This window comes from Phacochoerus africanus, chromosome 5 (assembly GCF_016906955.1).
Source record: "Phacochoerus africanus isolate WHEZ1 chromosome 5, ROS_Pafr_v1, whole genome shotgun sequence".
NCBI classification, from domain to species: Eukaryota; Metazoa; Chordata; class Mammalia; order Artiodactyla; family Suidae; genus Phacochoerus; species Phacochoerus africanus.
This window is the reverse complement of record NC_062548.1, coordinates 137,258,894-137,272,604: the sequence shown is the minus strand read 5'-3', so window position 1 is coordinate 137,272,604 and position 13,711 is coordinate 137,258,894. Positions and strand designations below refer to the sequence as shown.

General features: G+C 44.4%; 1 protein-coding gene across 6 annotated transcripts in view; it reads right to left on the bottom strand.

The window, feature by feature from the left end:
• The window catches only part of SH3YL1 (SH3 and SYLF domain containing 1), a 45,808-nt gene that overhangs the window by 24,327 nt on the left and 7,770 nt on the right, over nucleotides 1-13,711 (bottom strand). For all 6 annotated transcript variants that reach the window (XM_047782742.1, XM_047782739.1, XM_047782740.1 and 3 more), the window contains 3 exons: nucleotides 7,429-7,539; nucleotides 4,311-4,424; nucleotides 2,143-2,207 (listed from right to left, as the gene is read on the bottom strand). In XM_047782742.1, coding sequence (XP_047638698.1) covers nucleotides 2,143-2,207; nucleotides 4,311-4,424; nucleotides 7,429-7,539 — 290 coding nt within the window. The remainder of the gene's footprint in view (nucleotides 1-2,142; nucleotides 2,208-4,310; nucleotides 4,425-7,428; nucleotides 7,540-13,711) is intronic.

Sequence of the window (13,711 nt, the reverse complement as noted above, 5' to 3'; positions counted from 1 at the left end):
AGCACTCTCGGTCTAGGTGGAGGCCAGACCAGAGGACGCCCGGGGGCTGCACGTGTCAAGCACTCCATCGGGTTAGGAGCAAGCCTCTGGCGGAGGAAGCATGCCAGAGAGGAGCTGGGTCAGCCTGGATGGCTGCAGCCGGAGGGCACCGGTCCTGCTTCCCATCAGCCACGGGCCTGCTGCCTTATGGAGCCAGAGCTGGGCTGACAAGACCCTCCGGGGCGGTGCCCCACGCACATGGCCACAGACTCCCCAGCTTCCCCATTCCCCCGTGGGCAGGAGCACCGAGTCGGAGCTGAGCTGCGCCCCGAAGGTGGAGGCCGCTCCTGCCGGCCGAGACGCTCCCTAGGGAAGCACGGAGAAGTGGCAGCTGTTCCACGCTGCACTTGACAGGCAAAGTCAGGTTGCGTTCAGGAGGCACAAGCCCTAGGACAGTCCTCTAATCTCTATTTGAAAGGGATATTTTTAAAACTTAATCATCTTCCATGTACAATATTTACATGGCATCCCAGAGTTAATTTCTGTGGCCGGGAGGGTGGGTCACGTATTCCGTTTCCACGAATGGCAAGTAGAAATGAGGAATGCAAACATAAAACCTTAACAGCAAAAATGACGATGGTCTGTGCCACCTGAGTATTTTTATGTAGAAATCATTTATTTAATAAGCCCAGAGGGAGGGCTCTTTCATCCCCGTTTTACGGATAAAGGCAGAGAGGCAGCCCGCGGAGGCCGGTCACCGCTGAACCAGGGTGGCACCAGGGTCTCTGCCCTTACGTCACAGTGCAGTGCCTCGTGACCCTTGGCAGACAATCAAATGCGTCATTTTAATAAGGAGTGGATGTTCCTCCTGTTTCACGTACTGGGTGACAGGCCTGTATTGACTTTCACTTGGTTTTCCAGGCTGTGAACGTGCCTCTGGCCAAAAACCAAGGGCTCTCACCACAGAGAGCCTGCTTGTCCCTCTTCAGCGTGTGACACTCACTCATTTAAAAGTAAACGTTACCCGAAAGGGGGCCCCAAAGCACGGCCAGCCTCACGTGGGGTCAGAGTACGGAGCGCAGCTGTGACTCGACACCACTAGCAGCACACCTGTGTTGAGTGCAAGGGGCGTGAGCAGGGGCTGTGAAAACACGCCTTCCATGGAGTGCGGTATTTCTAAGGCTACGGTTCAGTCGAACATACAACAGAAAGACAGTCATGACAGCAAATAGAAAGTATGTTTCTCTCTTTATAATCCAGATTTATGTGGCAGCCATACGGGTCAAACAAAGACAAGAGCAGGAGCCGAAATACTTCCTCCTAATAAGGCCACAGGCATTTAAAACTATGGCAACAGAGCAAATTCATAAAAGGATAGCTTAGGAAGAAACCGACTGAAACTTGAGGAGAAAATGAGTTTGAGAATATTAGATTTGATGATCAGTTGCTTGGCAACAAAGCAACAGAGGAAAGATTAATAGCATCTCGCAGAAGATGCTCCTGCGGAAGAGACGCCCGTCGACGCGCACGTGCGGGTGTAATTTCCAGTCCCTTTGGCAGAAACCACAGCCACCTGGCACAAGGCTGCAGAATGAAAGGACGCACAGTCGAGCTTCACGTAAAGAGCTTGAAGCCATTTGAACATGTGCGGCGACACACTGGACTTTGCCACAAAGGATGCATGTGGCCCGAAGCTGCTCGCAGCCACAGCTCCGCAATGGGAGCCCAAACGGCCGCTGGCGTTGGACACATCTCAGAAGAGCAGTCTGCAGATGTGCCGGAGGTGGGAACAGATGAGACGGCGAACGAGGGAAATCCTATCCCGCTCTTGGTGGAAGAAAGGAGGGGGAGTTTCCTCGTGGTGCAGCGGGTTAAGGATCCAGCGCTCCATTGCTGCTGTGGCTCGGGTTCAATCCCTGGCCCAGGAGCTTCCCATGCTAAGTGTGTGGCCAAGAAGAAGAAAGAAAGGAGGGAAGAGAGGAAGGGAGGGAGGACGGAAAGGAGAAAATAGCAAACATGACATAGTTGTCACAGAGATTCAAGAAAATACTAGGGAGTCACTTCTGTAGGGGGCAAAACAAGAAGAGTGGGAACCTCCGACTTTCCCATCATCGGCTGCTTTTAGAGAAGACAGCGCTCGTGTGTCCACACATCACCACTCACCTCTATTCCTAGTTCAAATCCTCCACCAAGCCCAGCTATGCCAATGGCCGAAGGTGCAGACCATTCTAATAAAAACAAATAAACAGGCATTATTCCAGCACTAAAGCTCTCTGGCACACAAATAGGAGGAGGAAAAGCGCGAACAGGTGAATGAATGATGTTTCTTTTTAAAATAATATTACTTTGGCATTTTTGCCTATGTCTTTAAATGTTCTCTAATAAACATACATAATTTTTAAGGTAAAGATATTTGAAAGGTGTTAGACATTCACTATGAGTATTTGCATAATACCAAATTACTGAATTCTCACCAACTACGCAAACGTAGCATTTGACAATTTGAACTATCCATATTTATAATGTTTTACAAAATAGATGAGCTTAAATCCTAGTCTTTAGCTAGAATTTTATCCCCGATAAAAGAGAGCAAAAGGATCCAAAAGAGTTTATTATGTCCCTCCTCAGGGGAACATAGTACTAAACTGTTTCTATGGCAGATATCTGAGGGCAAACGCTATTTTGACGCCCTCCGCGCCTCGCGGAGGCACCAGAAGTGGGCTATAAATTCAAGATATTAAAATTCTAACAAGATACATTCCTTACCTTTGGAAACTAAGTACAATAGTTCCCTTTGCCACGATATGGTACATTTCAGTATTATCATGTGCTGGTTTTTTCCTGATGTGGAGACAATTATGTTAAGTTCGGGAAAAAATAACTGGGGGCAGATAGCCTAGATAAAGTACTTTCTAAAAAATGCACATGAGCTTCCTAAGCCTAGTTTTTCTTGCTACCATATATTCTAGATGGCAGGACAGTGCTCGACTCCAGAACTGATCTATCCGGGGTTAGAGGAGCGGGATTCCAGAAAATATTGTCTCACAATCCCCAAATTGTTGTCCATTTCCTATGTCAGGGACTGTGCCTGTTTACAGATCGCCCACCTGGCCAGGGTCTCGGGGGGTGGCCTCATTGGGTGGCTTTTAAATGCCCTCTGCAGAGTGAGAAGAAGGAAGAGAGAAATTTCGGTATTTAACCCAGTAGGAAGCTCCCCCTGTGGTTCTGAGAGGAGCCGCACGGTCCACAGTTCCTCCACCTTTTCTGACAGTCACCTGTCCACAGCCACGCCGACCTGCAAGGCAGGGGCTTCTTACAGACTTGGAGCCTGTCTGACAGTGGACTCCATCAGAATATGCCTCTACTTGCCCAGCTGGACTGCTGGGAATGTGCCCATGAAACCTGGGGCAAGGCTTGAGAGGAAGAGAATTTTGTCACTTTTATTTCATAGCCAAGCGAGGAGCTATGAAATCTGAACCACAGCCTCAAGGCAAAGTCTCACTGACTGGGGACACCTCTCAGGGGACAGTAAATCCCACTGCCATGTGTTCAAGGGCCATGCACCCCCCAAATAACCAGATGTAGCTACTGTCATGGATATCCCACACTCTCTCTTGAAATAAAATTAAATGGTCAACACTAAAGATAGCTATTAACAGAAAAATGTGTCCCATTATATAACTGAACAGCAAACATTAAATTCATACAAAAAGAATTTTCATTGGTTATGACACACCAACATGCATTTTAAATCATCACAAATGTTGCTTCTTAGGATTCAAGGCAAATATATTTTGATTTCATGTCTGAAAAATTATTGGATTTCACCCTAGAAAATAAAACCAAATTATATTGATCTTGATATGATTCTACCCTGGGGATATTCCTTAAAATGTTTCCATTTTTATGGTCTCCCAAAGGAATGAGGAGAAAATGCTTACAGAAGGTCCTTATACCTATCAACTTCCATAAAATAAAACAATTGCACCATGAAGCTGAGGAATAAGAATTCATATTTAACAGCAGAAATGCAATGTCAGTGTATAGTGTTTGCTATACACTGGGACAGCGACAACCTGTATAAAGACAGAGGCCTGTCCACCCGCTGAGTCTCTTCTGAGGCTGTGACGGACGAGAGCCAGGAGACCAGGAGGCTCGATGGTTGGTGGACACCTCCGGCCAACAGCAAGGGAGCAGCCCTGAGGATGCAGGGCAACTCAGGCGGCCCAGGAAAGCCTGCCTGCCTCCCTATGAAATGTGCTCAAAGTGGGAACAGAAGCAAAAAAGGATGAAGATTCTTTGCTCCTCCAAGGGAGGGAATCCTGACTTACTTCCGTCTGGAAGACGCGCCAGCACAATCCCGCTGCCTCCTCTGGCAGTGACCAGAAATCCAGCCTTTATCACAGACAGGATCGCCAGGCCCTTGGCTTTCGCGATGACGTGGGCTGCAGAAGAGGAGGGCGACGGGCAGGTGAGCTCGCGGAACAGGTAAAAGCTAAACAGACCAGTGGGCAGAGGTTGGCCTGCCCGACTGGACCGGGCTCCCTGGGAAGCCTGTCCAGAACCCTGCACCAGCCACGATACGGAGACACGTGGGTGAGACTTCATCGATACCTAGTAGCAGGAAAATTCAGGGATTTTTGCCACTTTAAAAAGTGTTTAAGGAGTTCCCACTGTGGCTCAGCAGGTTAAGGACCCAAGGCTGTCTCTGTGAGGATGCAGGTTTGATCCCTGGACTCGCTCAGTGGGTTAAGGACCCGGCATCGCCACAAGCTGTGGCGCAGGTCACAGATGCAGCTCACATCCGGTGCTGTCACGGCTGTGGCTTAGACAGGCCCCTGTAGCTCCAATTCAGCACTTAGCCTGGGAACTTCCATGTGCCATAGGTGCGGCCGTAAAAAGGAAAAACAAAAAGTGTTTTAACTTTATGAAGGGATCTGTTCGGTATTCAAATAACACATAATTACTGGTGTGCTGAAAATACAATTTAATTTATAAAATATTGGTTTATTCGCATTTCAGGGACGTTTTGTTACATGAAAAGATGATTATTAACTTAGGTGCTCACTAAATACGGCGCCTCACTATTCTGTGGATTTAGTGATTTATGTATTCATTTATTTTTGAGGGCCGCACGGGCGGCATAAGGAAGTCCCCATGCTAGAGGCGAAATCGGAGCTATACCTGCCGGCCTACACCACAGCCAGGGCAACACTGGATCTCAGCCTCAAAGATCCTAGTCAGATTCGTTAACCGCTGAGCCACGAGGGAACTCGTATTCTGTGGATTTATTCACACAATAGTACATCTTTCAAATAACAAAGGAAGCCTAAATGGTGGAAATTATTCTTGGACCCCAATATCACATTTAAAGTAATTTAATTTATCATCATTTTCATCAGATATTCTGTTGAGGCAGTCAAGTCAGACACGGTACTCAAATACACAAAAATCTTAGCAGGAAGATGCTCCATTTCAAAAACTGGAAAATGAACAACAGACTCTCAGCAATTTAACGCGCAAAAACCTTCCTGAGTTGTTGGTACTGAAGCAATAGGAAGTCAGGCTGGCTTCTCAAATGCTAGTCTGCCAGGTGTGCCTTAGCTCAAGTTTCGAAAGGAATAATACGTTGTAATAATGCGAAAGGTCCCTGTGTAGCCAGGTTTGTTCCTACGACACAGCACCTCAAACTCCCTTCTCACCTGGTGCTTTTGCAGCCAGTAATGCCTCTAGAAACGTGATATATAATAAAAGCATAAGTTTTTTTAAGGAAACCTATTTAAACATCAGGCGTGTTATATCTTATCCAGCCAAATTCAGGGACATTAAAATACAAATAATCCCTCGATAATTTTCCAATTAGCTCCTCAGGTACAAGGCAGAGTGTGCTGACTGCAGATTTAGTCTCCAAACTTAGTGTCATTTACATCTCAAAGCCCCTGACACCGAGGAAGCCGCACCCCAAGAAGGTCTAAAGGTCTAGGCATTTCGTTTTAAAAAGTTTTGCAGATTTTACCTTCTATTACCTAGTGGAGCTCCCTACTTTTAAAGTAAACATAATGCCCCTCCCTCCTCATCCTAAGGAAGGCTCTAGAAGAGGCTTGGTCCTCAGCAGCGGTGGGGCCTTCTGCCTCCCCACCCCCTCACACAGCCTCTATGCCGCCTCCGCCCCCAGCTTTTACTCAGGCTGCTGTGTAAACGGGTTTGCGTTTTCTGAAAGGAAGTTGAGTGGCTTTTGACTGCAAGTAGAATAAAGGCAAGACAGAATTTTGCTGGATAAAGTCCATGAGATATAATCCATACCCAGAAGTTTTTATGGTAGGAAGCACAGCTTATCCACAAACTGGGCAAGCCTGACACGTATGTAGATGCTGGTGTTTCTCCCCCAAAACGTCTTCCAGCTCCTGCTTCTGAACAGTGATAGAGAAAATCCAGTTTTTCTGGCTGAATTTTCCTCCAGTCTTATGCAGCGCTTCTCAAACTTTTACATGCACTTAACTCACCAGAGATCTTGGGAAAGATGCAGATTCTGATCCCTTAAGCCTAAGGGGAGCCCAAGGTCCTGTTTTTCTAACAAGCTCCCAGGTTGTGGTTCAGGCTGCACTTTGAGTGGCAAGACTCTAGGAAGCATTGTTTTCTTAAGATGGGAGGAGTGACTGGGCCAAAATAACAGCAATTAACATTATTATAACAACGACAGATTCGATATTTTAAAAACGTTTAAAGTTCTGTCAACTTCAGAAAATCTGGCTGAAGAAATTAACACAGGATGGGAGTCATGCACTAAGAGGGAAATGCATGTGCCGTTGCCCGAGCTAGTGTGCAGCTGAGTCTTTGCTTCAGCCAAGTCTCCTGGGAAAGACCTTTTAGAAATAACTGCTGGTAGTAATGAGCAAGTTCCCAGGGCTCACCTCCGAACCAGGTCTCAAGTGGTCAGTCTGAGTGCAGGAGAATCATACGAGAAATATGCTAAAAATCTGTGCTCCTGGCCGCTCTGCTCCCAGAGTCTGGTTTAGCAGGTTTGGGGGGGGGTGAGAAATTGTACTTTAATGATGTACAGCTGTGTTGGGAATTAGTGATTAATGTTGTCTTAAACTACTATAAATTCTATGTTACCTAGAAAAAGAAAACATAAAATAAAAACTTATTTATGCAATTGGCTACTGAGTTTGCAAGATGAGCTAGCAAAGTCCTCAGAAATTGAGGACAGGACCGGTTGAGTGCGAGGAAAGTGGAAACAGAGAAGGACCCCGCGGTCCTCACGGCCAGGGGTGGGAGAGGAGGAGTCTTCCCAGGGGAGGGGCGGGGGAGGCTGCACAGGACGCATCGGGAAAGATGGGCCAAGAGGAGGAAGGCGGTCAGGTTGACCGCCTGAGGTCCAGGGATGCAAAGGTAATTTAGGAAACAGAGCAGATACCGAAGTGAAAATGACGCCTCTTATTTACCTACCAGGAATGATTTTATCAGGTCCATTTCTGGAAGTTATTTCTGTGAATTCTCTTAGAATTTTAGCAGCCTTCTTTGCTTCAGATTTCAAATTGGAAGGTATAGGGTTATTCACTAAAAGATAAAGAAAATAATAGTTTTGATGGAAAAATCTACTAAAATCAGAAATTTGTTGTAATTTCATTTTTCTCATATACAATTAAGCATTAACAAATTACATCCTTCCAGACACAGGAAGTTAATTGGAGATCCTTATTTATTGACAATTTCATCTCTTTTTTTCCTAATAAACTAAATTAACTCTGAGGTTGGGAAATCCTAAACTCTCAAAATCTTGGATATTACAAAACCATGGCATTCTAAAGGATCTTAAATTCTGGTATGGTCTCTCAATTATGTGTTTTCTCCTTGTAATTCTTAACTCACCTCAATATCAATAAAAACATTAAAATTTTAAGAATTAACAAAAGATGTATTTTACAATTGTCTATAAGAGATAATATAGCATTTAATATATCTGGTTATTTTTCTTGGAAAATGTTTGCACTGTCTGCAAAGATTTCCTTTATTATTAGGAAGCATCTAGTAGACTCAGGAACTGAGCCATCACCCTGAGTGACGGACACGCACGTCTGAACAGCAGTCTACGTTTTCAGCAGTGCTCGTGTGTTTCTAAACTCGCTTGAAGGTTTTCTGTGCCAGCAGTGCTCACATACTCCCTCCAGCTCTGATGTCAGGTGGATCATTCCTTTATCTCAGGATGAGGAACCAGGAGAACCAGCGGAATCGAGAGGCTTCAGCGTAAAATCTGCTGTTCAGACCAGCAGAGGAAGTGCTCGTTTCAAAGACTGTTTTCAGGCCCGAAAGTTCCATTTGGTTGTGTTTCGTTCATTTCATTTCTGTCCTGATTGTGGTTTGCTGTTCTTTAAGTCCTCGAGCTCGTTGTTCAAAGTGCTCGTACATCTGCTCTGACAATCGCATCCCTCTGTCCTTTCTCCCGTCACTGCTTACATTTTGTTGCTTCTGCCTCTTCCCAGTGAGATTGGCTGGTTGCTATGGACACTGTGAGCGTCACCAACCTGAGTGTCCAGATTTTGCTTCGTTTGTTGATTAGAATACAGCTGATGTGCTGTGTTGTGTAAGATTTTGTGGTCCTTGAACCGTGTTGCTGCTCGTGCTGGCAGGCGGTGAGCGCCTTGTGAGGCAGAATGACTCCGGTAGGTAGAGTAGGAGCTTGGGCTTCGATGTGTTCCCTGGTCAGTGTCCATGGTTTAAGATTTGTGAAAAGAGATCAAGATAAACCCGGCTTGTTGGAAGATTAGCTATTGAAAGTGCGTCTGTAGACGTCAGCCTCTGGTCTACACATTTGGCTGTTAGAAAAGGGGTGTAAAGAAGGGTAACTGAGTCTAAGGGAAAGAAGAGCCAAAGGACCCTGGAGCTGGCGGGCGCAGCGTATCCTGCCTCCAAGCCCCTAAGGGACGCGGCCGATCCAGGCGCTGGGCCAGGCCAGCAGGGAGGAGAACTGAGAGCAGGACCCCACGTTGGTACCCCTGTCTTAAGGGACCAAAGCTCCTTCGAAGATTAGAGGGCGGGAACTCTTCCCCCCTCCCAGGGGCCCTGCCGGGAGCTGTCTGCAGGCCTGTAATGAAGAACTTGCTTCTGCCGCCTGTGTGTTCACCAAGTTCGTTCTTCGGCTCTGAGAACAAGAACCCGGATTCCAGAAACACTAGCAGATCACGGCTGTCTTTTCAAGGCTTGCTGTTATGTTTTGCTTGGGTGTCTAGAGATGAACGCGAGGCCCATGGCTACAGTGTGACTCCCGGCTCTGCCCAGGCTGGTTGGAACTGCTGCCCCCACTCTGTGCCAGCTGCCTGATAGCTCTTCTTTGCCTTGGCTTCCTATTCAGCTGAGGCTGCCAGGGGTCCATCTGCAGACAGAGGTCGCTGACGCTCTGTCTTGGCTCCGCAAACCGCAGTCGCCTCAGTCTCGCCCACTCCGAACGGAGCAGATGTCTAGGTGGGCTCGCCTCCCTGGGATGCAGCTTGGGAAGTGCCTCCAGGCAGGTTCCCCTGCCCTCTGGGAACCTAGACCCCCTCGCCTGTCGTCCAACGTGCGAAACACATGCTCCATGTACCTTCCCCAGTTGCTCGCCGTTTACGGCAAATGGCAATTCCAGTACCAGATTCTTTCTCCAGAAGCTTCCTGTGTACTTTTAATTTGTTCTTTTGTGATAAGTAAAATTGAGTATCTTTCTATTTCTGTCATATCTTCTTCACATTTATTGTCCATTTATGGAGGGTATTTCTCTGTTTCTTATTGATTTATATAATGAGGGAATTAACCTTTTTTCTAGAAAATGAATTACAAATATTGATTTCCTCTTTGTCATTTGTCTCTCCAATTTTCTTATGATGGTTTTTCTCCTTAAAAATGAAATCAGGGATGCTTTTACTGACATGAATCTGAGAAAAGGACAGAATGAACTTCTTTGCAGAACAGATATGGACTCAGCAGACTTTGAAAAACTTACGGTTTCCAAAGGAGACAGTTCGGGGGGTGGGGGGATACTCTGGGGTTGTGGGATGGGAAGCTTATAAAACTGGATTGTGATGATAATTGTACAAGTATAAATATGATAAATACACTGAGTAATAAAAAAAGAAAAAAAGAAAAAAAATGAAATCAGGGAGTTCCCCGTCGTGGCTCGGTGGTGATGAATCTGACTAGTATCCATGAGGAAGCAGGTTCAATCCCTGGCCTCACTCAGTGGGTTAAGGATCCGGCGTTGCCATGAACTGTGGTGTAGGTCACATACGCGGCTCGGATCTGGGGTTGCTGTGGCCATGGTGTAGGCTGGCAGCTACAGGTCCGATTGGACCCCTAGCCTGGGAACCTCCATATGCCGTGGGTGCAGCCCTAAAAAGACTAAAAATAAAAAAAGAAATCAAATTCATATTCTCTTTTAAGTCTAACAAGTGTCTTTTAACTAAACAAAGTAATTCTCAAATTCATATGGAAAAATAAGCCAAGCAAAGCTAGAGGAAAAAGTGAGAAAGAAGGATAACGAGGGGCATGGTTTTTCCTGGGGCTTTAACATATGCTAAAGTAAATACAGACAGAAGAGTCAATTTTGCAAAATAGAAAATTCAAAAACTGGCCCAAATGTATAAACGAATTTAATATATAAAGAAGATTGCACCTCAAATCAAAGTGGCAAAACTCTATTACACAATACACGGTTGTCTTTTTGGGAGAAAAATTCATCCACAGCTTCAAGTTCCATAATGATAAACTCCAAATTCACTGATGATTTAAAACGCCAAAAGTCATCCCATAAAAGAGCCAGAAATAATGAGAGAATTGCCTTTTAAAGTCATAGGACAAAAGGCCCATCTATGATGAAAATTGCTCTGTATTTTTAAACAATCAGAAATTATGACATCAATACATTGTAAAAATACAGGGAAAAGGATAGTTGCTTTAAATATTGAAGGAAAAAGGCACCCCTACTTCTACTATTCACCAATACTACTGTCTGCATTTTAGTGTGGCTGCAGTTGATTTCTGCTGCTGAAGAAATAGATTATTTCCATTTTTAGTTTTACAGATGCCACCGTTGGACGGTAATTATCTTGAGATAGAATCTTGAGTTGTTATTAATGACTCAAAACCAGAAAATATTTTAGGTTTTTATCCCATTATCAAATCACCTTCTGAAATCACTACCCAACTTTAGAACCACTAGGTATTACCATAAAACATTTGTCCCATTACTGGGCAGGCTGGTAGAGGCACAGGGCCCACATCAAAGGGACAGAAGGACAAGTTTTATTTGACTTGATCTGAATACTAGCAAGTTTTTCTTTTGTTTGTTTACATTTTCTGTTTTGCATATTTTCTGTTCATGTTCTTTCCCTATTTTTCTGTTGCCATACTCATTTTGTCTATAATTTCAATCATGTCACAAGTTTGTATCTCAGCTTCTTATTCTTATGTTTTACGTATAGCTTTTCGTATTTGTTTTTACTTATATAGCAATACCTCTCTGGGCTTTCAACCACTGTCGTCTTTCTATTATTGTGACTAAAGTCCTTAATTAAAAAAAAATTATACACCTATTATTCTAAAGCTCTTCTTCCAGAGATTTTACTTCAAATATTTGACCTGCTGGTATGGGATGTGAAGAACTTATTTTTTTTAAATACACAACAAAATTTATTAAATAATCCACAGCACTTATTAAAAATGCTACCTTCATGACACAAGCAAGAAATACATGCTCTTCTATTTTAAAACATACAACAGAGATGACAGAGTAGATTAATAAATTATTCTGGGACGACTCTGAGTCATTCAGTGGAAAACAAAATGAAATGAGGTTACAACATCACATCATACGCGAAGGAATTCAATGTAACTGAAGACCTAAATATTAAAAGAAAAACTTAGTACTTTTAGAATAAAAATAATAGAGAATATCTTTATGACTTGAGGATGGAGGAACCCCATAAACAAGGAAGCTACAGGTATATTCAACTACATTAGCATTTAAAACGTTGTATAAACACACGTTTGAAAAAACAAAAATATAAGCCACAGATTGAAAAATATGTCATAAACATAAATAACAGATTTAGAATCCAGACTATGTAAAGGCTTTTGAAAATCAATAAAAATATGAAATCACAAAAGAAAATTGGGCAAAGTGTTCAATTAATTCGCAAAAGAGGAACCTCCATGGCCAATAAGTATATGAAAAGTTGATCAAATTCCCTAGAAACCGGGGGTGTGCAAAGCCAGGCCACACTGCCTTACGTTTCCTGGAAAGCCTGCAGCAGCGCATAGGCTGCAGGGGGGCAGAGGCAGCCTCCGTCCCGTGTTCCCTCGGAGGGCCAGGCTGCTCGAGGGCAGCAGGAGGCCTCAGCCGTTCTACTGCGGACAGGCTCACGGAGACACTGCCCCCAGCCTCATCCATCCGGACCCTGGGAGTGGGACCTCATTTGGGAAAAGGGTCTTTGCCGATGGAATTCAAAGCCAGATGGGCACCCCACAAGGGCACCCTTCCCGCAGACAGAAAGCTCGCAGAGACAGACAGACAGCACACGGAGGCGTCGAGGCGGGACCGTGTGGAGCCCTCGGGGGCCCGGAGAGGAAAGGCGGGACTCCTGGAGGCCCTGCGGACACCCAGACGTGTGGCCTTCACACTGCGAGAGCGTATGTTGGTTGCAAGCCAACCACTCTGGGGTAATTAGTTACTAGTTACGCAGCCCAGGAATGGAGTACAAGGTGTACAGGAGCGCTCACTTCGGCAATGGTTTCAACAGCAAAATAGTAACATGAAAACAAATACCTTCAAACAGGAAATAAACTGCCCTCAAGAGGAGGAGGGATATATCCCGTTTGGTGCACTAGTAAAACAGTATTCCGTATAGGACTTCCCACCACGGCACAACAGCATCTGCGGCATCTCTACAGCACCAGGACGCAGGTTCAATCCCTGGCCTTTAATAATAGCGGCTTAAAGGATCTGGCACTGACACAGCCATGGTGTGGGTTGCAGCTGTGGTTTGGATCTGATCCCTGACCTGGGAACTCCATATGCCACGGGGCAGCCAAAAAAAAAAAAAAAGAAAGAAAGAAAAAACAAATTCTATACAGAACTTCAACTCGATAAACGTGCATCAACATAGGAAAATACAAATAATATTGAGAAGAAAAATAAGCTGTATAAAGATATATAGAGTATCACAATTTAGGTAAACATTTATAGAAATGCTTATATATATATATATATATATATATATATAATAATGTATTTGATTTGGGAGGTGGCTCTGGGGAAGGCTTATCCAGGAGACTTACTAGAAACTTGAACTTCTTTCTTCTAGACTGTGTATAGCAAGTCGTGGGTGTAAATTGTTATTCTCATTAGTCCCTTGTATGTCTGAAATATTGCATAACAAATACTGTTCAGCATAAACTGAATATTTTATAATTAAATACTAATATATTAGTGGTAATGTATGACTCCAGCTGTAAAAAAGAAATTATGACTAATTACTCCAAAAGATGTCTTTTGTTTAAAATCTGACCTCTCACAGCCAACATGTCTTGCATGAAAAGGTACAGAAAAGTGATAAATGTATCCTTACATTTTACACAAACAACAGAGCACACACAGCCTCCCCTCCTCCACCCTTACACACGCACGCACGCACACACACATCAAAGGACAGGGATTTGGAGAGAGGCTATACACTAAATATTGAATTGTTACTATATGCAT